The sequence below is a fragment of the Zingiber officinale genome, chromosome 4B (genome assembly GCF_018446385.1).
Source record: "Zingiber officinale cultivar Zhangliang chromosome 4B, Zo_v1.1, whole genome shotgun sequence".
In the NCBI taxonomy this organism is placed as follows: domain Eukaryota; kingdom Viridiplantae; phylum Streptophyta; class Magnoliopsida; order Zingiberales; family Zingiberaceae; genus Zingiber; species Zingiber officinale.
This window is the reverse complement of record NC_055993.1, coordinates 50,753,025-50,777,586: the sequence shown is the minus strand read 5'-3', so window position 1 is coordinate 50,777,586 and position 24,562 is coordinate 50,753,025. Positions and strand designations below refer to the sequence as shown.

At 45.3% G+C, this 24,562-nt stretch overlaps 1 protein-coding gene and 1 long non-coding RNA gene across 4 annotated transcripts in view; one reads left to right on the top strand and one right to left on the bottom strand.

Annotated features, from left to right (window-relative positions):
* LOC121975043 (small RNA degrading nuclease 5-like) overlaps positions 1 to 1,374 on the bottom strand; it is a 34,810-nt gene extending 33,436 nt beyond the window's left edge. For both annotated transcript variants that reach the window (XM_042526407.1, XM_042526408.1), the window contains exon 1: positions 785 to 1,374. In XM_042526407.1, the coding sequence (XP_042382341.1) occupies positions 785 to 973 (189 nt within the window). In that variant the 5' untranslated portion in view covers positions 974 to 1,374. The remainder of the gene's footprint in view (positions 1 to 784) is intronic.
* Positions 1,375 to 1,387: 13 nt separating this feature from the next.
* LOC121975044 overlaps positions 1,388 to 24,562 on the top strand; it is a 36,184-nt gene continuing 13,009 nt past the window's right edge. The window contains exon 1 of one of the 2 annotated variants that reach the window (XR_006110199.1): positions 1,388 to 1,486. This is a non-coding gene — a long non-coding RNA (uncharacterized LOC121975044). Of the gene's footprint in view, positions 1,537 to 24,562 lie in introns of both variants that reach the window. The other variant, XR_006110198.1, reaches the window with a different exon arrangement.

Sequence of the window (24,562 nt, the reverse complement as noted above, 5' to 3'; positions counted from 1 at the left end):
GAACTAACCATGTAGGGATTAAGAGACACCGTCTGCCCGCCCTATCTTGACTGTCGCCTAGTTCAGTGAATCTAAGATTGCTAGATAATGTCACAAAATAGGAGTACAACATCAAGCCAAATCTAAAAAAAAATACACAAGAGTTTCCAAATCAACTACGCACATAAGGAGAGAGAAGTAAATCAATCAACCTTCCAAGAAAAAAGAAAATCAAACAAAAAGTGAATATTACTGAAGTAAACAAAGAGTAAAGTCAACCATAATCACCATTAGATTCCAAATCTAGCTTCCTTATAATATTTTCTTAATCTTGTCATTGAATTGAAAATCATATACAGATGAACATGAAGAAAAAAATTGAACCCATAGAAAAATAGAGCTGAAAGGAATAGACCAATCCAGTTATTGGGTAAACATTGTAGTAATCTAAATGCTATCGAATACTTCACGTAATACATAGGCGATCCCGTCCTAAAGTTTATACTGCACACCAAAAAAGATGCCTCGTACAAAAAACATGAAAGCCGTAGTTTTCCACAAGCTAGTACGGAGTAGCTGATTAGTTTTTTTTTTTTTTTTTTGGTTCACACGATCTGGAAAAGCAAAATGAGCCAATCAACACATCAAAACCACACATCGGTCTTTTTGTTCAAACAATGGTAAGAAGCCTATCAGCTCAAATCAAACCAAAATTTTTTGAAGATGTTCCGCGTTGGAAGATGGAAAAGGAAAGGAAAACAAAAAAAACAAAAAGAGGAAGTAGAAGAAGAGAAGAGAAGCGTACTTCAGGGCCATAGACGTCGAAGTATTGGGCGGCCAAGCCGCCACCGCTGTCGTTCTGTCGCTTAGGGCATTCGGAGCATTTGGAAGAGGAAGAGGCCGAATCCATACGTTCTCGATGGCGACGAGAAGCCGGGTGGAAGAGAGGGTTTTTGATTGTTCCGGGTCTGGTTAATTTGGGGTAAGTTCCCATTTAAAATTGGATTCAGATGAACCGGCCAGCATGGAATGTTGCAGGTCCAGTGGGCCGGCCCGCAGTGGGCTCGGATTGGCCGATGGTTGAGAAGAAACCCGCGTGTGCGAACGGGCGCAAGCGTCGAGCCTGACAGCGGAGGGCGTGGTGGACGTGCTGGTGCTCGCGCGGCAGTGCGACGACGCCTGGCTCCACCTCCGCTGCATGAAGCTGATCGCCGAGGACTTCGATGATCGTCGACTGATTCGTGCAGAGGCAGAAGCGGCGGCGGAGGAAGAGGAAGGAGCAGCGCGTGTACCCGGAGCTGAGCAAGGCGATGGAGTGCCTGCAGCACATCTTCTCGGAGGGCTTCGGCACCTGCTATGGCCTCCAGAAGCTCGTCCACCACCTCGCCATATGCGACCGGAAGAAGAAGCCGCACTTCTTCCTGTGATTCAAGCGCCTCTGGCAACTCCTCCACCTCCACGCCTCCATCTGCCTCCAGCCGGAACCCAGCCTCGCCCCCCTCTGCTCGTGAGCACCAAAAACAACGATTTTTCCCCTCTTTCCATATCAACTAACAGGTGACATTTGATTTTCTCCCCCAACGGAAATGAGTATCATAGTATTATGGAATAAGAATGGGTATGAGCTTTGGATATCATTCTTAAAAATAATATTTGGTTAGTTAAATATTTTCAATCAGAATGAATCTAAATTTTCTATTTTACTCTTAAAAAAAATAAAAAAAAATAGATAGAAAAAAAAGTTGAATGTGACAGAAATATATGATGAGAGAAAGTGTGATAAGAAAAAATGAAGAGAAGGAAAATGTGATGAGAGAAAATGAGGAGAAACAGCGTTATAGGAGAGATTGAGAAAAGAAAATGTATGATAAAAGAGAAAGTGTGATCAGAGAGAAAGAATTATGAGAAAAAAATGAAAAGAAAGAAAAGTGTGATGAAAAAAAAATGACAGATTAAGGAGAAAGTATGATGAAAAAATGTGATGAGAGAAAGTGTCATCGGAAAAAAATGAAGAGAGAGAAAGTAGGATGAGAGAAAATGAGGAGAGAGTGTGTTATAGAAGAAAATGAAGAGAGAGAAATTGTGATGAGAGAAAATGTATGATGAAAAAATGAGCAGAGAATGAAGAGAGGGAAAATGATAAGAGAATGTGTGTGATGAGAGAGAATATATAGAGAAATGATAGAGAATGTGTGATGAGAGAGAATGAGAAGAGACAAAGTATATTGAGAGAGAAAGTGGCATGATAGAATGAGGAGAGAGAAAATATGATGAGAAAAAACAAGGAGAGAGAGTGAAATGAAAGAAAAATTGAATAAATATACTAAGGGTATTTCCGTCCAAAACTTAATTCTCATTTTCATTCCATCAAAACCCAAGAGAGGGGTAGGTTTCATTCATACCCAAGTTTTTTTGTTTCATTCCAAAATCTTGATTACATTCCGATCAACCAAAAACAAGATTTGGGAATGAATCCAAACATGAAGAATTTGATCGGGAAGAACTTCAGGCAAAGGTAGTGGCAATAATAAGGTTTTGTCTTACGGATGATGTGATATACCATGTCATGAATAAGGAGTCACCAGTAGCAGTTTGGCAAAAGCTAGAAAGACGGTACATGTCAAAATCATTGACAAACAAAATATATCTTAAACAGAAATTATTCGGGCAGAAGATGATAAAAGAAACCGATCTGAGTCAGCACATTAACGTATTCAACCAAATTGTGAGCGATCTGAAGCGAGTTAATGTGAAAATCGAAGACGAAGACAAGGCGTTGATATTGTTGAATTCTCTATCTTCATCTCCTACGTACGAAAATTTGGTTACTACTTTGATGTGGGGTAAAGAAACTCTCAAATTGGAAGAGATCATAGGTTCGTTGCTAGGTTTTCACCAAAGGAAGAAAACAAGTGATGGTGTTTCTCAAGGAGAAGAATTTGTGGTAAATAGCAACCAAGAGCATGGCAGAAGTAAATCTCGACATGGATCTAGTAACGACAACAAGGCTCGTTCTAAGTCGAGAAGGAAGAAGGTGATCACGTACTACAAATGTGGAGGCAAAGATCATATCAAGAGAGATTGTCTAGAGATAAAGAAACATGTTGCAAAGAACAAAGGTAGTTTGGCAAAGTCTGCAAACATAGTTGAAGAGGAAAATTTAAAGAGCGGTGATGGAGATATGTTATCAGTTATATAAAGTTCGGAGCAACTAACGGATGCATAGATTTTAAACTCTGCATGTTCATATCGCATGACTCCAAACAAGAATTGGTTTGACAACTATAGGACAGTGGATTCTGGTTCAGTGTTGATGGAAAATGACGCGTCATGAAAAGTTATCAGCTTAGGGAACATCAAAATCAAGATGTTTGATGGTGTGATCAGAACTTTATGTGATGTCAGATACATCAAATCTAAAGAAGAATTTGATCTCACTAGGCACACTGGATGATATTGATTGCAATTATAAATCAATGAGTGGGGTGATGAAGGTCAGGAAGGGAGCTCTGACGGTAATGAAAGGACAAAAGGTAGCAAGGAATATCCACAAGTTGATAGAGACTATAGTTGTAGGTGGAGTCGCCTCGGTGGATCAAACAGTACAGTCTTATTGCATATGCGGCTAGGACATATGGGTGAACATTGTTAGATCGTAGAGTTCGCTAGAGGGGGGGTGAATAGCAATCGTTAAAAAATTTGTTATTAAATCGAGTACGCAACGGAAAAAGGCACAACGCTAACACAAACCAATTTTACTTGGTTCGGAGTCTTCGTCAACTCCTACTCCAAGGTCCGCACATGAGAGTGCTTTCGGTGGACAATCACTAATAGTTCGCAAAAAATGATTACAGAATAAGTACAAGAACTATGAAAAGAATACCGACAACAATTGAAAAGAAAATCGAGCCGCAGGTTGTTGGAGAGGCTTCGCAGCGTCGCAGGAGCAGAGCGCAACAAAGCAGTCGTAGAAGAAGTTGTTGTTTGTAGCTTTGGAGGAAATTTCCTTTTATAGGAGTGCTCCGGGCACTCGGATGCCTTCCGGGCGCTTGGACTATGACATTGGCCCAGCCAATCATCGCGCTTCACTTGGCGACAAGATAAGTTTTTTGCACTCCGGACGCCCGGACTACCATTTTCCAGCACATCAATTTCCTATAAGAAAATGTTAGTTCGAGTTAAATACAAATTATACTACCCTGCAAAACAAAGTGACCGAACAATTATATTAAAAAGGGTAGTAATTGTTGGAACCTCAAGGTTGTTTTGGTATGATCAACAAGTTAAGTTTGGTCCTGTGTGTGTTTAACCTTGTGTCTAAGTGTGCAGGAGCTTAGGAGCACAGACAGTCAAGCGGAAGACGCAGCTAGCGAGAAGGACGGCACGCGGTGCGTCCGAGGGACGAGACGCTGCGGAAGAGTACACCGACGGACGAGAAGGAAGCGTGTGGTGGTTCCGAGGGACGAGAAGCCGGAGCGGAAGACTGCTCGAGGAGCAAGAGACGCAGCTAGCGATAAGGTCAACACGGGATGCGACCGAGGGACAAAGATTGTGGATGAGTACGCTGGTGGACGAGAAGGAACCACGCGGCGATTCCGAGGGACGAGAAGCCGGAGCGAAAACCTGCTCGAGAAGACCGGAAGTTGGGTTCGGGTAAGCCTTATTCCGGATGGCAGAGATCACCCAAGCGAACGGAAGACTCGGTCTGAGGTAAACGGAGCCTGAGCAGAAGACCCGGGCTGGAAAAAGTCAACGGGGTTGACTTTTCCCTCTGGGCGCCCGGAACCCTTCCGGGCGCCTGGAGTTGACTTTTTTACCAGATCGTGTCAAATGCGATCTGAACGTTGGGGGATAAAGTTTTATCCCACAGGGCACCCGGAATCCCTTCGGTGCGCCCCGACCAAGACTATAAATACAGTTTTGGTCCAGAAGTTTTTCAACAACTCAAGCAATTCATTCTTTCTACATTTGTACGTTTTCTCTGTAGTTAAGCTTCTATTTTCTGTGCTTCATCGTTGTAAGAGGCTTCTCCGCCTAAAGAAGTTTTTAGTACGATCATTTTCCTTGGATTAACAACCTCCCCGGTTGTAACCAAGTCAAATCTGGTGTCTCGTCTTTTCTGATTTACTTTCTGTTTAGCGAATTTATACAAGTGTTAGTTTAAGAGTTTGAGAATGGTTTGCTTTTTATTTTCAGGCTATTCAACCTCCCTTCTAGTCGGCCGCCGCGATCCAACAGTAATTAGATTCTGTCTTACCGATACCAGAATCTAGTCACGATCTCAACTTAGATTTCCGAAATGGTTCTAAGTTGGATCGACGCCTACTGTTCCCTCGAATGGGGAATGCGTCCTCATCAAGTCACTCCCCTCCAGTGACTTACCTTAACCTACCTACCAGACATCCGGTCAGTCCGTCGACCTGTTTGGACTTCGTACCAGCTATCCGGTCAGCCCGTCGACCTAACTGGGTTTCGTGCCAACAATCCGGTCAGCCCCTCGACCTAGCTGGGCTTCGTGCCAACTATCCAGGCAGCCCGTCGACCTAGCTGGGCTTCATGCCAGATATCCGGTCAGCCCGTCGACTTTTCTGAACTTCACACCAGCTATCCTGTCGTCCCGTTGATCTAGTTGGATTTTTCCTGCACACTCAGTCAAAGTGTTAAATTATAACATAACTAACTTAATCTACTTTGTCATTCATCAAAACTTGAGTTAGACCGTTAGTGCTAACCGCATCAACAATCTTCCCTTTTTTGATGCAATGACAACCTGGGTTAAGTTAGTGAAAAATATGTAAAAATAAATAAACATATGATATGGTTTAAGTTAGTCGGATTTTTAAGTATCATTTGATTTTTTTTACTAACTTAATTCATCTAACTCTCACCCTTTGATATTCATAAAAAAAACATAGAAAGGATAGAAATAAGCGACTAAAAAATTACAGTAGAGAATGCTAACAAAATCCAGAGTTACTTGGGAGAGTTTTAACCTAACAAAAGCATAAGCTTTCAACTTTTATATCAGAAATAATTTTCAATATCTACTAAAGTTTTCAAAATAGCTAAGTTTTTAAGTTAACTTGAAAAATATTTTCAAAAGTGATTTTTGCAAAATATTAATGCAAAAACCTACTAACTTTGTAAGTTAACTTATTTTTGTAAGTTAAAGTAATTTTCAAAATAAGTTTCAAAAATAAGTTTGCAAAAGCAAGTTTCAAAACAATTTAAAAAAATGAGTTTGTAAAAGTAAAACAATTTTCAAAAATAAAACAAGTTTCAAAACAATTTTTAAAACTAAATTTGCAAAAGTAAAGCAATTTTTAAAATAATTTTAAAAAATAAATTTACAAAATTAAAGTAAGTTTCAAAAATAAGTTTTGCAAATTTAAAATAATTTTGTTAAAGTATTTTTAAGGAAATGAAAAATACTTTTCAAAAATAGTTTTGCAAAAATATTTTCAAAGAAGAGAAAATAATAATTTGAAATAATCCTCCCCTGAACTTGACATTAAAAAAATCCTCAACTGTGTAACCATTAGTTACTTACTGACTAACAGAAAATAGTAGTTTTCACTTGGTTAGTCAGGTTAAGTTAATTGTATTCAGTTAGTGTTTGAATGGGCTGAAATAATTAACCTAATTACTATTTATTTGATATTTTAACGCTCAGACTTTTGTTGATGCACTGATATAAGCATCTTAAGTGTAGACAATCTGTCTATGCATCTTACCTCTTTCTAAGTTTAGAAATACACAAACAAGGTAGTCCTAATATGTTGGTGAGATGCTCAAGTCTTAGATCTATAGGAACATGCATTCTAAGGATTTGATCTAGACTAAGGCTAAAGTTGATTTTAAAAGTCTAGAAATAGGGAAGTTTTAGAAATATAAATAAAAAGTTTTACCCTAAAATTTTAAAGAAAATTTTGAAAACAATTTTAAAAGTAAGAGTCATAGTCTATTAAGCATAATGTGACAACTCAATATCTGAAGTGAAAATAAGTCAATATACAAGGACAACGATCAAGACAAAAATACACGGAGATAATAGCAACCTAGTCTACTGTGATGATGAGGGTGGTCCGGAACCCAAAGATCGTAACATCTCTATCAAATCAGCGTGACGAGTCCGGTCATCCTCTCGAGAGCTGGATATGTCCCGTCGAAGATCGGAGACATCCTGCCGTATATCTCGTCCAAGATCGGAAATCTCCTGCCCCATGTCTCGTTGAAAAATAAACACCTCATGTTGGAGACTAGTCATAGCTGTCTCAAGGCCGGTAACTCAATCAGCTAGGGTGCGAGGGGCGGGACGTGGTGCTCGAGGTGGAGGTGGTGCTGGAACAGGGTGATTACCAAAAATCACATCCATGAACTCATCTACCCCTGCCTCCTCCCCCTCAACATCTGGTTCGTCGTCCAAGTCAGGCTAGGGCTGGGCCCCCCTCCGCCAAGACAAAATACCCTCATCATCTATATGAATGCCTCCTAAAGAAAAGTTTCTAGACCCTACCATGTCAAACTTAGTCAGGGCTCTCACATCACCTCTAGTGACATCAATCTCTAATGATGCAAGGTATGCGGTCAAGATGTGGCAGTAGGGCATATGAACCCGTCTGCTCGTGATGAGTCCAGCTGAGTAAATAATGACATGAAAAATATGTAGACTAATGTCTATATTGTTAGGATCGTTCGTACTCGGCTAGAGAGGGGGGGGGGGTGAATAACCGACCCCTAATCTTCGTTTCTTTCTACAAAACGTGTTAGCGCAGCGGAAAATACAAAGAAACGAAAGAGAAGAAAATCAAACCTTAACACAAGGATGTAACGAGGTTCGGAGATTAGGGCTCCTACTCCTCGGCGTGTCCGTAAGGTGGACGAGTCCAGTCAATCCGTCGGTGGATGAGTCCCCAGAGAACCGGCTAATACAATATACTCCTTGTGGGTGGAGAAACCTCGCCACAAACGTTTGCAACAGCAAACAAAGAGTACAAGAACAGTAAGAAAAGCAATACAATATGAATACAATAGCACTCTACCAATTGCTTGCTTTCTTGTCGACTGGAGGTGAAGCGACTCACAACCCAAACGCAATGACTGTCGACGATCGGAAGCTCACGCGAAGCTTGAGGCGAGCTCAATCAAAGCTCGATTGAGGCGAAGCTTTGCGCGGAAGAAAGTGTTCTAGGAAAGAGAAGAAGTCTTTTTTCGCGGCGACCTCGACCCCTTTATACCGCGAAGAAGATGAAGAAACTGCCGTTGCGTCGCGGCGCTAGAACCTCGATCGCCTCCCTGGACCGATCGTGAAGAAGCCCATTCGTCTCGATCGGTCCGCCCATGGACCGATCGAGGGACCTCCTGACGGCGTGGGGACCGATCGGTTCCTGCTGATCGGTCCCCGATCGATCGAAAGCTTCAGAGTTGGCCAACTCTGCAGTGGAATGATCGGTCCCCGAACCGATCCCGCGTCCTGATCGGTCCCGGGACCGACCGATCAGCTCAACGATCGGTCCCCGGACCGATCGAAGCCCACGTAACCATGATCACCTTACATTTGTCATCGATCGGTCACCGATCGATCGGATACACGTACATCAGGGATCGATGCTCACAGACCGATCGAGCTTTTTTGCCCAAACCAAGTCCCAAACCTTCCAATATCCGGTCAACCTCGACCTTGACTGTTGGTACATCTGCTAGCATCCGGCCACTCCCTCGACTGCTAAGACTCCCCACCAGTGTCCGGTCAATCCCTTCGACCCACTTGACTTTCCTCTTGCTCAAGCATCGATCACTCCCATGACCTACTTGACTTCCCATCACCGGATGTCCGATCACCTCGATCCATCCTGGATTTTCCTCGCCGGCTTCACTCACCGTGACTTTCACCTAGCTCACCACTAGGGTTTCACACCGCCCAACATCCGCTAGGACTTTCACTGGCTTCACTCACGGGACTTTCCAACCGCCTAACATCCAGATTAGGACTTTCCCTTCTCGGCTTCACTCACGGACTTTCCACACCGCCTAACATCGGTTAGGACTTTCCCATGTCGCTTCACTCACTGGACTTTCCACACCGCCTAACATCCAGTTAGGACTTTCCCATTACTGGCTTCACTCACTGTGACTTTCCACCGCCTAACATCCACTTAGGTTTTTACCTGCCCGGCTTCACTCACGTGGACTTTCCACCCTGCCTAACATCCCAGCTAGGACTTTCCCACTCTGCCAAGCTCCTACTTGGACTTTTCCCCGTGCCAAGCTCCCTGCTTGACTTCTCCGTGCCAAGTCTCCATACTTGGACTTTCGCGCGAAGCTCCCTGCTTGGACTTTTCCATGCCAAGTCTCCATACTTGGACTTTTCAGTCAACCAGTCAATCCTTGACCTAGGGTTGCACCAATAATCTCCCAACCATCTATTCTTGTCTCACATCAAGAATAGAACTCTCTCACGAGTGTCAAACATCAACATGCAACTCAACTAGGTCAACCTTGACCTAAGGTTGCACCGACAATCTTCCCAAGTCAAACATCAAAATACAACTCGAGTCAAGTCACCTCGAGTCGGGTCAACCAGGTCAACCTTGACCTAAGGTTGCACCAACAATCTCCCCCTTTTTGATGTTTGACAAAACCCATAATCAAGTTAGGTTAACCCGATAACTTAACTTAGGTTTTCCAACCATCTTCCAATGTCCAATGTTCTTTCCTTGAACATTCTCTGGACATTCTCCCCTTAGGTTAACCCGATAACCTAACTTGGGTTCTCCAATAATTCTCCTCCTTTTTGACACACGTCAAAAAGAATTCTAATGTTCTTCCTCGAACATTCCTTGACATTCTTCCCCTAGCTTAGGTTAACCCGATAACCTAACTTGGGTTCTCCAATAATTCTCCAATGAACACTCTCCCCTTTTTGACACACATCAAAAAGAAAAAAGGAGGGTATCAAGGTCAAGAGTTTCTTCCTAATGAAAGTCCCATACTTTTCATTGAAACTCTTAATTTCCCCTTGATACTAAACTCAACAATCAACTTAGTGATAATCCCATATCACTAATCCTCAAAAGTCTTAAGGAGTAAAAACTCCCCCTAAAGGTCAACTCCCCTTGACCATTGCACCAACAATGTCTTGGAGAGTTTCAAACCTTTAGAAACCCGAAACTCACTCCCAAAAATTGAAATTTCAGACACCTGCTGAAAATCAGAAACTGGCACGCACTGATCGGTCCTCAGACCGATCAAAAAGCCCCCTGGATCGGTCCCCAGACCGATCCATGCTTCATTGATCTTTCGCCACCGACTGCATCAGCATTTGCACGCCCTGATCGTCACCAGACCGATCACGGATTCCCTGGATCGGTCCTGGTGACCGATCCAGGAACCCCTGGACCGATCAGGACTTCCTGATCGGTCCACAATTCTGATATCAGAGTTTCTGAATTTCCTTCCCGAAATTCAGAAACTCCTAGAAAATTCCAGAAAATTCGAAAAATTGTGAAATTTTGAGGATACATTCCTCATATCATACACTATCATGGAAAAATAGTTTTCTATGAAAATAACTTCCATTTTTCAATCTTGATATAAAGTTCAAAAACTTTGAAATAGTTCAAGTTTAACTCAACTTTGTATCACAATGTTCAATGATGAATGCAATCACTAGGAAAGCTTCATCAAGGTTTTTCAAATCAATTTTGAAATGATTTTAAACCCTTTAATTTAGGATCATAATCTTAGGACTATATGTACATGACTTGTACACAAGTTTTCCCTATGATCCTCCATTTCTTGAATTAGGCTCATCTAGGTACAAGAACTATGCACCTTGATCCTAACTCATGATCCTAATATCTCACACACATCTAAAGTGTATCAAACACATCCATGTCAATTTTGATGTGAGATATGAGTTTAGGTATCTTAGACTAAGGTCTCATGCATTTTCTAAACACAAATTTGATCTCAATATCAAAATGTGTTTTTCATCCTTAAATCAATTCAATTGATTACTAATGCAAGAGATGATGACATGGCATAAAATGGTATCATAAATGAAAACATGTGACAATGTCATGATGTCATGGCATAAAGTTTGAAACTTAAATAAACATGACATAAAAACTAGCCTAAGCATTATCATGACATTTCAAATGATAATAAAACTAAACATGATGTCATGACATGTGAGGGCAAACAATCATGGCAAGATTTAGCATAAATAAATATACCTAGATTACCTATCTAAGTATCCTTAACCACTTGGCTAACTTCAAATTTAATCCTAGATTGCCCCAAAATGCCAAAATCCTAATTTTGACACTTCTTGAACTCTAGATTAATTCATGTCACTTAAAGATCAAATTTATCCTCAAAACTTGGCATGTTTCATTTTTCCTCGAGAGTTCTCTAGATTTTCCCAAATTGTGCCAATTGAGATTAAAAATGAAATTTCCAATCTTTAGGCACATTTAACTCTTCAAAGGAGTAAATGATAATTCCATTTCATTTTCAAAAGTTCTCAAAACCTTGAAAATGCTCCTTGAGTGTCAATTTCCTCAAAGTTGGGTTAACTACCCTTCTAATCGGAGTTGACACTCTCTAACCCATCTATGGGGTAGAGAAGATGCTCCTAGGAACCCAATACCTATTTGAGCTCATTGGGTTCACTAAATATTCACTAGGGATAACTTCCCTAGCAACCCTCCTAATGACCCTCTTAGGCTTTAAAGCCTTGGTCATTTGGGACTCATCAAGATCAACTCTAGGGGTGACTCCCCTTGTGACCTTGGTGGTGGTCTTCCTAGCCCTAGGTTTTGTTCCATAATCGAATGGAACATTGTGGTAAGTGGGCTTGACCACTTGGGACTTAGATTTGTGACCCAAACCTTTCTTGTCCTGGGACTTTTGACCCTTAGGCCCTAGAGTTGACTTCTCTAAATTTTTAAGGGCCTTTTCTAGGGTATCAAGCCTTGACCTCAAGACTTGATTCTCCTTTTCTATTACCTCAAGTTTTGATTTGTCATTCTTTCTTGAGGTGTTCCTAGGCATGTGTCTAGTTGATTTAGGGTTTCTACCTAGGTTTTCCTTAACCTTAGAAGTGTTAATCCTAGGGTTAGCATTCCTAGTAGTATCCCTATCTAGGTTGACATGTTTAGCACCTAAGCACATGTATTGATTTCTAGTGTTAACATGCTTATCATTATTGACTAATGCAATAAAATTACTAGCATGTATCCTACTAGAATTGCACGAATGAGCCTTAAAAGATACCTTAGGGTTTGCCTTAGCTCCCCCTATCGATGTGCATCCCTTGTCCTTGTGAGGTTTCCTCCCCTTCGGACATTGGCTCCTATAGTGTCCCCGTTGCTTGCATTGAAAGCACACCACGTGCTTCTTGCCTTTGCGTGTTGGGACGCCGGCTTCCTTGACCTTTGGTGCCGGTGGAGTCTTTCTAACCCTCTTTGGACACTTGCTCTTGTAGTGCCCAAATTCCCTACACTCGAAGCACATTATGTGTAATTTGCTAGAAATTAAAATGCTTGAGTTACCTAGGGTTGAGGATGGATGAACGCTCTCATCTTCATCCCTTCCGGAGGTAGAAGCTTCTTCTTCTTGCTCCGATCTTGAAGAGGAACTCTCCTCCTCTTCTTCTTTAGATGTTGAGTGGCCCTCAACTTCTAAATCTTCTCCTCCATGATGTGAGCTACTTGGCTCACTTAGCTCCTCTTCATGGCTTGAATTTGAGCTTCCCTCATGGAACTTGGCCAAGTTATCCCATAATTCCTTGGTATTGTTGTAACCTATCTTACACAAGATGTTAGTAGGCAATGAAAATTCAATTATTCTCGTTACCTCTTCGTTGATTTCGGATTTGTGAATTTGTTCTCTTGTCCACTCCTTCTTCTCAAGTGGTTTTCCTTCCTTATCCACCGGAGGAGTAAAACCTTCTTGTACACAAAACCAATTCATTATGTTAGTCACAAGAAAGTACTTCATCCTTACCTTCCAATACGCGAAGTCGCCACATTCGTAGAAGGGTGGAATGGTGATGTCTTCTCCATAGAGATCCATTCTCTAGCTTTGCTCCCACGGGTGTTGATCCGTCGAAGAGCGGCCTCGCTCTGATACCACTTGTTAGGATCGTTCGTACTCGGCTAGAGAGGGGGGGTGTGAATAACCGACCCCTAATCTTCGTTTCTTTCTACAAAACGTGTTAGCGCAGCGGAAAATACAAAGAAACAAAAGAGAAGAAAACCAAACCTTAACACAAGGATGTAACGAGGTTCGGAGATTAGGGCTCCTACTCCTCGGCGTGTCCGTAAGGTGGACGAGTCCAGTCAATCCGTCGGTGGATGAGTCCCCGGAGAACCGGCTAATACAATATACTCCTTGTGGGTGGAGAAACTTCGCCACAAACGTTTGCAACAGCAAACAAAGAGTACAAGAACAGTAAGAAAAGCAATACAATATGAATACAATAGCACTCTACCAATTGCTTGCTTTCTTGTCGACTGGAGGTGAAGCAGCAACTTCACAACCCAAACGCAGCAGCTTGTCGACGACTGGAAGCTCACGCGAAGCTTCGGAGGCGAGCTCAATCAAAGCTCAGTTGAAGCAGAAGCTTTAGCAGCAGAAGAACAGAAGTTCTAGGAAAAGAGAAGAAGTCTTTTTTTTTGTGCAGCAGCAGCCCTCGACCCCTTTATACCTGTGAAGAAGACAGCGAAGAAACTATCCGTTGCGTCGCAACGGCTAGAACCCTGATCGGTCTGTGGATCGATCAGGGAAGAAGCCTCGCTCGCTGCCCCCGACAGTCCATAGATGCGATCAGGAACCTCCGACGGTCGTGGGGACCGATCGGGGCCGATCGGGTCCCGGCATCGATCGAAAGCTTTCCGCAGAGTTGGCCAACTCTGCGTGGAACTGATCGGTCCGGACCGATCCCATGCGTCCCGATCGGTCCGGGACCGATCAGGCTCAACGATCGGTCCCGCGACCGCAAGCCCATGAACCATGATCACCTTACTTTGTCATCGATCGGTCACCGATCGATCGATACCACAACGTATCACTGGATCGATCTCGCAGATCGATCCGAGCTTGGTTGCCCAAACCAAGTCCCAAACCTTCCAATATCCGGTCAACCTTGACCTATTGGTACATCTTGCTTAGCATCCGGTCTCCCTTGACTGCTAAGACTCCCCACCAAGTGTCCGGTCAATCCCTTGACCCACTTGGACTTTCCTCTTCGTGCAAGTACCGGTCAACCCTATGACCTACTTGGACTTCCCATCACCGGATGTCCGATCACCCTTGATCCATCTGGATTTTCCCTTGCCCGGCTTCACTCACCGGGACTTTCACCTAGCTTCACTCACTAGGGTTTTCACACCGCCAACATCCAGCTAGGACTTTCTCACCGCACCGCTTCACTCACGGACTTTCCAACCGCCTAACATCCAGTTAGGACTTTCCCACTGCCTGCTTCACTCACCAGACTTTCCACACCGCCTAACATCCCAGTTAGGACTTTCCTTCTGCCTGCTTCCCACGGACTTTCCTCGCCTAACATCCAGTTAGGACTTTCCCATTGCCTGGCTTCACTCACGGGACTTTCCACCGCCTAACATCCAGCCAGGACTTTCCATCTGCTTCACTCACGGATTTCCACACTGACTAACATCCCAGTTAGGACTTTCCCACTGTCTGGCTTCACTCACCAGGACTTTCCACACTGACTAACATCCCAGTTAGGACTTTCCCACTTGCCAAGCTCCCTGCTTGGACTTTTCCCGTGCCAAGCTCCCTGCTTGGACTTCTCCAGTGCCAAGTCTCCATACTTGGACTTTTCGCGTGCCAAGCTCCCTGCTTGGACTTTTCCAGTGCCAAGTCTCCATACTTGGACTTTTCAGGTCAACCAGGTAAATCCTTGACCTAGGGTTGCACCAATAATCTCCCAACCATCTATTCTTGTCTCACATCAAGAATAGAACTCTCTCACGAGTGTCAAACATCAACATGCAACTCAACTAGGTCAACCTTGACCTAAGGTTGCACTGACAATCTTCCCAAGTCAAACATCAAAATACAACTCGAGTCAAGTCACCTCGAGTCGGGTCAACCAGGTCAACCTTGACCTAAGGTTGCACCAACATATATCTAGTCTATAACATAGGGCATATAGTAAGAATGAGTGAAAATGACACATTATTATAATGTCGCGAGTGGTCAGTGGCAAAATGTAAGAGACCAAGACCCTATAAAGGGCATAGTCCTGAACTATAAGGGAGACTAACCTAAATAGGGTAACTGTGGGTACTCGTTCTTCCCTCAAAAAATACGAGTAAATCGTATCAAGTGTAATGTGTGAGTAGGGATCACCAAATGGTGAATCCCTAGGGGGATAACACTGAAAAGTGCATGCAGAAGGACGTAAATCTAGAAAGGTACGGATGACAGGGGGGATACCATGATATCAATACCAGCTACTCTAGTGGTGTGTATAAGGTCATCTACTCTAACTAGGTTATTGTACAGTTCAGCACATAACCTATATTGACTGAATTGGTACAATAAACCAGATGATGCAATCTGTAGTACTCAATGACTTCTACAGCAGGAATGCATAAACATGTAAAAAACTGTCTATCTAAACACCTAGTCCAGATAAGCATGTAGATAATATTAGAAAACCTAATCTTAAGTTCCTCAGTCGGAAACATAGGGTCTGTACTAGCAGTAGAGGGTCTAACACCAAATCTAGAACATTTCCTAATTTATCAAAGAAAAACTAAACTAAACAAAAAAATATTAAAATAAAGCAATTTAGAAACTTAGGAAAAGAAGGAAATTTTATCGAGACATCATTAATGAAGATAATAGAAATAACGACCTCGGTTGTTTCGCAGCAGCGTAATAACTGAAGGAGAAAGTAAAATTTTAAATTTGATCCCTCTTGAGTTAAATCTGGTGAGAGCCTTTGCAAGAGTGGAAATGAGATGTGCAACGAATTGGGGGGGCCCTTGCCGCCCCTTATATAGGGTGATCCAGGTGCCCGGATCACCTCCGGGCGCCTGGAGAAGGGTGTCGGGGCAGGGCGCCCCGAAGTGCTTCCGGGCGCTTGGAATGCAATACAAGGGGCACCCGCCCCTAGTTTCTGATTGTTTTTTTTAAAGTTAAAATAATAACTTTTTAAGAAAAAAATAATTCTAAAAAATTTTTAAGTTAAAATAATTTTTAAGAAAATTTTAAGTTAAAATAATTTTTATGAAAATTTTAAGTTAAAAAAATTTTTAAGAAAATTTTTACGTTAAAATAATTTTTAAGAAAATTTTAAGTTAAAAAAATTTCTAAGAAAATTTTTAGTTAAAATAATTCTTAAGAAAAATTTAAGTTAAATATTTTTTTTAAAAAAAATTTAAGTTAAAATAATTTTTAATAAAAATTTTTAAGTTAAAATAATTTTTAAGAAATTTTTTAAGTTAAAATAATTTTTAACTTAAAATAATTTTTTAAGTTAAAATAATTTTTAAATTAAAATAATTTTTAAGTTAAAATAATTTTTAAGTTAAAATAATTTTTAAGTTAAAATAATTTTAAAAATAAAAATAATTTGTAATTTAAAATAATTTTAAAATAATTTTTAAGATAATTAGTTATAATAATTTTTTTAAGTTAAAATAAATTTAAAATAATTTTTAAAATAATTTTTAATATTTTTAAAAATAATTTTTAAGTTAAAATAATTTAAAATGATTTTTAAGTTAAAATAATTTTTAATATAGTTTTAAAAATAATATTTAAGTTAAAATAATTTTTAATATAATTTTTTAAATAATTTTTTATTTAAAATAATTTTTAATATAATTTTAAATATAATTTTTAAGTTAAAATGATTTTGATCCTGTCCGAATGCTGAACCAACGGACGATGGGCACGTGGCGCTCCCCTGCTGCTAGTGTGGATCCTCGACTGGTTGCACGAAGCTCCGGCGAACCTGCACAGAAGTCGGGCCGGGAAGGGGTTCCCGACGGCGACCCTCCGACGCTCAAGTCAGGTAAGCAAACAGTGGAAGCGGCTCTCGAAATGTAAAAAACGCGTACCTCCGGCGAAGGATGAGGGCCTTTATATAGGGCAGCGGAGAAGCGAATGCACACATATCGAGGTGTACACGTGTCCGTGGCCATACCCCAGTAAGGGCTTGTCAGTGAGCTTACCTGACCCATACTGCCACAGTCCAAGCATGTCCTCGATGGGACAGAAGAACCCCACGTCGCGTGACTTGGAGTATGACCATATCACGAAGCATGCCAGCTGTCAAAAGATGTCCCTTGTCTTTTTCCCCGGACTCAATCCGTGCGCCCGACCGGCTCACGTCCGCCTTCCGTCCGACCGGTCATGTATGATGATACACTTGGGAGATTATCGGTAATGTGCTTTGTGGCGCCTGTTAGCAGTATTCTTCATATCTTCGGCCGAGCGTGCTATCTCAAATTGATCCTGCCCAATGAGCGTCGGAACCCCGACTTCCATAGGGGTGCTTTTTGCCCTCGGCTAAACACCGGGCGACCGCCCGGTCGATCAGCCCCCTTTCTCCGGTCGGCCTAGCTGGTCCGACCTTCTTCTATGGACCGTCCGGCTCTTTGACCTCCACGCGGCGCTGACCCCTTACAACGAGGGTCCCCTGTTCTTATCGCCGGATCACTTGCCTCCCCTTCAAGTCTAGTCGAAGGAGGCGATTAGTCCGACTGACTGGACTGCGAGTTTGGCCGGGCGGCCAGTATTATCCGATCGGCTTATCGCAGAGATGGCCTTGAGTGAATCACCAGTGGCCTTCATCGGATCTCCTCGTAATCTGCGCCAATCTTCGACATTAAGGCTGAGCACGCGTTCATTAAATGCTTTGAATGGTCGAATGCCACGTGGCGCAACGCCATCATCGTACGACGGCGATGGCATGGTGCTTTGATGTGATCGAAGCGATTCGAAATGGACGGCCCAATGCACGCGTTGATTCCCGTGACCTGGATCCGACGGTGGAGACCGCCCGGCCTCCCCCCTATAAATCCTTCGTTTGATCCGCCACTGCCTCATTTCTCCTCATGCGTGCCCCCAGTTGTTCGTATCGTTTTAGAGCTCCGACGATTCCGCTTCTGTTTTCCGACGACCTCCGGCGTCTTCTTTCCGCTCCTTCTCATCGTAAGGCCATCTTTCCTTATTTCCGGTGCTTTCCTTACATTCCTTTTCCATATTTTCATCCTCGGGATATCCTTTCGTCCGTTGTCTTCCTCCTTTTGCCTTTCTGCCTTTTTGATTTCTCCCGCCCGGCTCATGGCTAGTTCTTCTCATCCTGAAGACCAGTCCCTCGGCCCATGGTACACTACCATGCAGTCCCGATTCGAACAGCGGGACTTCGATATTTTGACAGACAATTTCGAAATCCCATAGGATTTCGAAATTCGCTTAGCTGGTCCTTCCGCTCGGCCTCACAGGCCGCCGCGCGGAGCCTTCTGTGTCTTCCGCAACCAATTTACCACCGGTCTGCGGTTCCCTGTACATCCTTTCATCGTAGATGTTTGTAATTTTTTCGGTGTGCCGCTCGGCAGTCTAGTACCCAACACCTTTCGTCTCCTCTGCGGTGTTGTTGTTTTGTTCAAGATTCACAACGTCCCCCTCCGACCGGAGGTCTTCTTTTATTTCTACTACCCCAAGCAAGCCGAGCCGGGCACCTTCATGTTCCAAGCTCGACCCGACTTAGTCTTCTTCAATAAACTACCTACTTCCAATAAGCATTGGAAGGATTATTTTTTCTACATCCGTATGCCCGATCGGGCCAACTTCCCGACTCAGTGGCAGGTCAGCCTACCTCCCACTCCCGAGCTGAAGAAATTCAAGACCCGACCGGACTATCTCCACGCTGCAAATATACTAGCCGGTCTGCGACTTGACATCAACAAGCTTCTTCACGAAGGAGTGATGTACATCTTCGGCCTGAGTCCTATACGGACTCCTCTTCCGACCGGATTCGGTAAGAATTTTGCTTGGACATTTGCTTTAATTGCTAACTGATTTCTTTTCTTTCTCCTGCAGCTGACATCGTCATGGATTCGGTGATGGCCGGCGTTCTGAAGAGAAAGGCGGCGGCGCTAGAGGCCGCGACGGCCAAGGAAATGGAAGCGCTGGGTATTCAGCCGGTCGGCTCCCATGAAGGAGAGAGCGGAACTCAAGCTGAGTCGGCCGCTCAAGCTTCTCAACAGCACGTGGCCAGCGGAGCCATCTCTCCCGGAGAACCAACTGCCCCTGAGAAAGGTTCCGCTCGGGAGGAGGAGCAGCCTCTGCAAAAGAGGCGCCGAGTGGAGACTCCCCTGCGGTCGGCTACCTCCGCGGTCCAACCATCCGAGCGGGTCACTGCGACTGCTCGGGGCAAGGCGCCAGAGGCCGAAACCATTTCATCCGACCGGACGCCTGCTGACTGGGACGAGCCAGCTGCTCCAGTTGAGGCTACTCCGATCAGCACTCTTCCGCCTGCTTGTCATTCAGTCCAACGCTCGACCATTCATTCGCAGTTTTCTGCGCCGGCTTCTGATCCCCTTCCGACTACCGGTTGGACGACCCCCAGCCACGGCCGTACTATACGAGTATCTCTTCACCTCCCGACTGAAGAGCTGCTGCCCGAGGCCAACCGCCCGACCGCGCCCGAGCACACCATCACTTTGAAGGGCCCTCTAGCCGAGATGTGGGCCGACGCTCGGGAGCATGTCGCGCTGATCCCCCTTCGCAACTTAGCCAACAGCCACATGCAAGAGGCCACGGGGGTAAGTTCGTTCTCTAAAGTTTTGCCTGTATTTTTCCGATCGGCTGTTAACAATTTTCTTTTGCCAGCGATGGATGGAGGAGATCACCGTCTCCAATCGCCTAGCCATGGTGGACGAGGAGTTGAGACAACTGAAGGCGGCTAGCGGTCCGTCCGACTCTCAAGGCCCCTCGTATGTTGAGCTGCAAAAGGAGCTGAAGAAAGCTCAAACTCTGTTGGCCGCCGAGCAGAAGAAGACAGCCGATCAGGCCCACGCCCTGGCCGAGTCTGAGCGACAAGTCAAGTCGCTCGACACAAAAATAACTCTGGCCACCACTCGGAAAAATACAGCTATCTCCGATCTGGAGAAGAAGAACGTGGAGGCTCGGGGCCTGGAGCTGAAGATCAAGGAGTTGACAGAGCAGCTCGACCGGGAGAAGGCGGGCCGCTCGGCCGACGCAAGCATCAGACGATCTGAAATTTGAAGGAGGCCCTTGCCGCTCTCTGGCTTTCAAAGAATATCAAGATGCCGAGCCGAGCCGGATCGCTGCCTTAAGACAGAGCTACATCTGCTCGCCTGAATTCTCGGAGAAAATATGCGAGCGGATGTACACAGCCTTCGACTTGGTTATGACCGCCACCACCACTTATCTGAAGTCCAAGGGCCTTCTTCCGGAGTCTACTACTATTCCGGCCGACGATCAAATGGCACTTCAGAATAACATCCCCCGGGACCTCTATGATTATATTGAGTAGTTTTCTGTAATTCGGCCATTCGCCCGGATATTATCCTTTTTGTAATTGGGCCGCTCGGCCTAAAGCTTTACCTTTAATGCAATGTTTTCCTTGTATTTGCTGTCTCCTTTTATAACCAACATGTGTGTTCATCCGCTCGCCCATTATTACTTCTCGTGCTCCCCCAAAAGGGATTTTAACAAAGTAATCGTCGTGATTTCCCCGCTCGGCGAAATATACCGTGTTCTTTGATGGCAGAGCTCGTTTACCAAATGCCAAGTAGTTTTGGACACTGGGCCAATCGGAGCGTAGAGACGATCGAACGGCATCGAAACTGCGTTCCTCGGGACATTAGATGCTTTACTCCGCTCGGATGATTTATAGACGCCGGCTCGTCTCTCGATATTTAACGTCGGAACTCGACGGTCTTCCGCTCGGATGATTTATAGACGTCGGCTCGTCTCTCGATATTTAACGTCGGAGCTCGACGGTCTTCCGCTCGGATAATTTATAGACGCCGGCTCGTCTCTCGATATTTAACGTCGGAGCTCGACGGTCTTCCGCTCGGATTATTTATAGACGCCGGCTCGTCTCTCAATATTTAACGTCGGAGCTCGACGGTCTTCCGCTCGGATTATTTATAGACGCCGGCTCGTCTCTCGATATTTAACGCCTGAGCTCGACGGTCTTCCGCCCGGATTAGACGTCGGCTCGCCTCTCGATATTTAACGTCGGAGCTCGACGGTCTTCGGCCGTTTATAGACGCCGGCTCGCCTCTCGATATTTAACGTCGGAGCTCGACGGTCTTCCGCTCGGATTATTTATAGACGTCCTCGTCTCTCGATATTTAACGCCGGAGCTCGGCGGTCTTCCGCCGATTATTTATGACGCATTGCCTCGATATTTAACGCCGAGCTCGACGGTCTTCGCCGGATTATTTATGACACCGCCGCCTCGATATTTAACGCCGGAGCTCGACGGTCTTCCGCCGGATTATTTATAGACGCTCGTCTCTCGATATTTAACGCCGGAGCTCGACGGTCTTTCGCCCGGATTATTTAGACGCCGGCTCGTCTCGATATTTAACGTCCGAAGCTCGACGGTCTTCCGCTCGGATTATTTATGACACCGCTCTCTCGATATTTAACGTCGGAGCTCGACGGTCTTCCGCTCGGATTATTTATAGACGCCGGCTCGTCTCTCGATATTTAACGTCGGAGATCGACGGTCTTCCGCTCGGATTATTTATAGACGTCGGCTCGTCTCTAGATATTTAACGTCGGAGCTCGACGGTCTTCCGCTCGGATTATTTATAGACATCGGCTCGTCTCTCGATATTTAACGTCGGAGCTCGACGATCTTCCGCTCGGATTATTTATAGATGCCGGCTCGTCTCTCGATATTTAACGTCGGAGCTCGACGGCCTTAATGGCTAATCTTTAACACAGCCGCTCGGCAGGAATGCTAGCCATCCTTTTAATTCATTTCTGCTTCCTGCATTACAAGGACATGGGCGACTAGAATATACACAAATATGAGTTACAGCAGTGCACCTTTCATCCGGCACGATAAGGCTGGAGATGATTCGCACTCCATGGCCGATCCAGCTGCCGTCCGTCCTCATCTTCCAGATAGTAAGCGCCCGAGCGGAGCCTTTCGATAATCTTGAAGGGGCCCGCCCACGGAGCTTCAAGCTTGCCGACGTCGCCAACCGGCTTGACTTTCTTCCAGACAAGGTCGCCGACCTGGAATGATCTGGGGATTACGCGTCTGTTGTAGTTTTGCTTCATCCGTTGACGGTACGTCATTAGCCGGACGGACGCCTTGGCTCGGTCTTCATCAACTAAATCCAGCTCCATGTTCCTCCACTCGGCGTTGCCTTCATCATAATTCTGGATCCGGGCGGACTCGACGCCGACTTCAGCGGGAATCACCGCTTCGCCGCCGTACACCAGATGAAAAGGCGTGACGCCCGTTCCTTCCTTGGGAGTCGTTCGGATGGCCCATAGGACACCCGGCACTTCATCCACCCAGCTTCCTCCCAAATGGTCGAGCCGAGCGCGCAGAATGCGAAGAATTTCCCGATTGGCTACTTCGGCTTGACCGTTGCTTTGGGGATAGGCTACATATGTGAAGTGCTGCTCGATGCCGTAGCTTTTGCACCAGTCTTCAAGCAACTTTCCTGTGAACTGCCGTCCGTTGTCGGAAATCAGTCGGCGAGGGATGCCGAACCGACAGATGATGTGTTGTCATATGAACTTTTTGACCATTTGTTCGGTGATCCTGGCTAGCGGCTCGGCTTCCACCCACTTGGAAAAATAATCCACCGCCACTAGTAGAAATTTCCGCTGTCCGGTCGCCATAGGAAATGGACCAACGATATCCATTCCCCACTGGTCGAACGGACATGAGACTGTTGATGCCTTCATTTCCTCTGCCGGTCGGTGATAGAAGTTGTGGTATTTCTGGCACGAAAGGCACGTCGACACGGTCCTCGCGACATCTGCTTGTAAGGTCGGCCAGAAGTAACCGGCCAACAGGATCTTCTTAGCCAGCGATCGTCCGCCCGGATGCCCCCCACAGGATCCTTGATGCACTTCTTGGAGGATGTACGCCGCGTCTTCCGGGCTCCCGCATTTCAGTAACGGGCGAGAGAAAGCCTTCTTGTAGAGTTGATCGCCGATGAGTGTGAACCGACCGGCTCTCCTCCTCAGTAGCTGGGCCTCATCCCGATCGGACGATATAGCACCCGAGCGGAGAAACTCCATGATGGGAGCCCGCCAGTCGCTCGGAGATGTGAGACCCTCCATCCGATCGACGTGCGCCACCAAAGATACTTGTTCAATCGGCTGCTGTCTGGCGATCGGCGTTATTGAGCTTGCGAGTTTGGCTAACTCATCAGCCGCTTGGTTCTCCGCTCGGGGTATCTTCTGGGTAATAACTTCTCTAAAGTCGGCCTTGAGCTTCTCGAAGGCTTGAGCGTAAAGCTTGAGCCGAGCGTTGTTGATTTCAAAGGCACCTGTCAGCTGCTGAGCGGCCAATTGGGAGTCTGAATGGAGCGTTATCCGTCCGGCCCCTACATGCCGGGCGGCCTGTAAGCCAGCTATGATGTTGATCTCGCCTCGGGAAGTATTACTTCTATTTTCTTCTTCCCGAGCGGACGGTCGGGACCGTTCTCTAGACATCCGCCGATCGTCCCGCCTTGGAGAGCGATGCCGATCGGGAGTCTGTTGTTGTCGCCTGTCAGCTGTCGCCCGATCGGCTTCATGAGTTCTCTGTCGCTTGTCGACTGAGGGAGACCGTCGACCGCCATTCCGGGGAACGGGATGAGCCACGAAGGGAAGACTTCGACAATCCCTTGTGTTGTGCGTATCCGTCCGGTGGAAAGACCAGAACATCGGGGTCCATTTCTTCTTTGGCTTGGGCCGGGCGGCATCTACCTCTTGCACGTGAGACCTGGCATGGGGGGAGCGGATTGCTTCGGCCCTCGGTCCTCTGGGCGACTGATGAGCTGCGTGCTGTTTCCGCTCGGCAGGTGGAGCCCGCTCGGTTGGAGTTTCTTTTTTCCTGGCTGCTTGCACTTCTTCCACGTTGATGTATTCGTTGGCTCGGTGTAGCATGTGATCATAGTTTCGGGGCGGCTTCCGAATGAGCGATCGGAAGAAATCCCCATCCACTAGGCCTTGTGTGAAGGCATTCATCATTGTCTCCGAGGTGGCCGTTGGAATATCCATGGCCACTCAGTTGAACCGCTGGATATAGGCTCTGAGCGGCTCTCTGGGCTCTTGCTTGATTGCGAACAAACTGACGCTGGTTTTTTGATAGCGCCGACTGCTTGCGAAGTGATGGAGGAAAGCCGTTCGGAAGTCCTTGAAGCTGGTGATGGATCCGTCCGGCAACCTCCGAAACCATCGCTGAGCTGATCCGGATAGGGTGGTAAGGAAAACCCGACACTTCACCCAATCTGTGTATTGATGCGGGGTTGCCGTGTTATCAAACTTGCCCAAATGATCGTCCGGATCGGTGGTTCCATTGTATTCGCCGATCGTT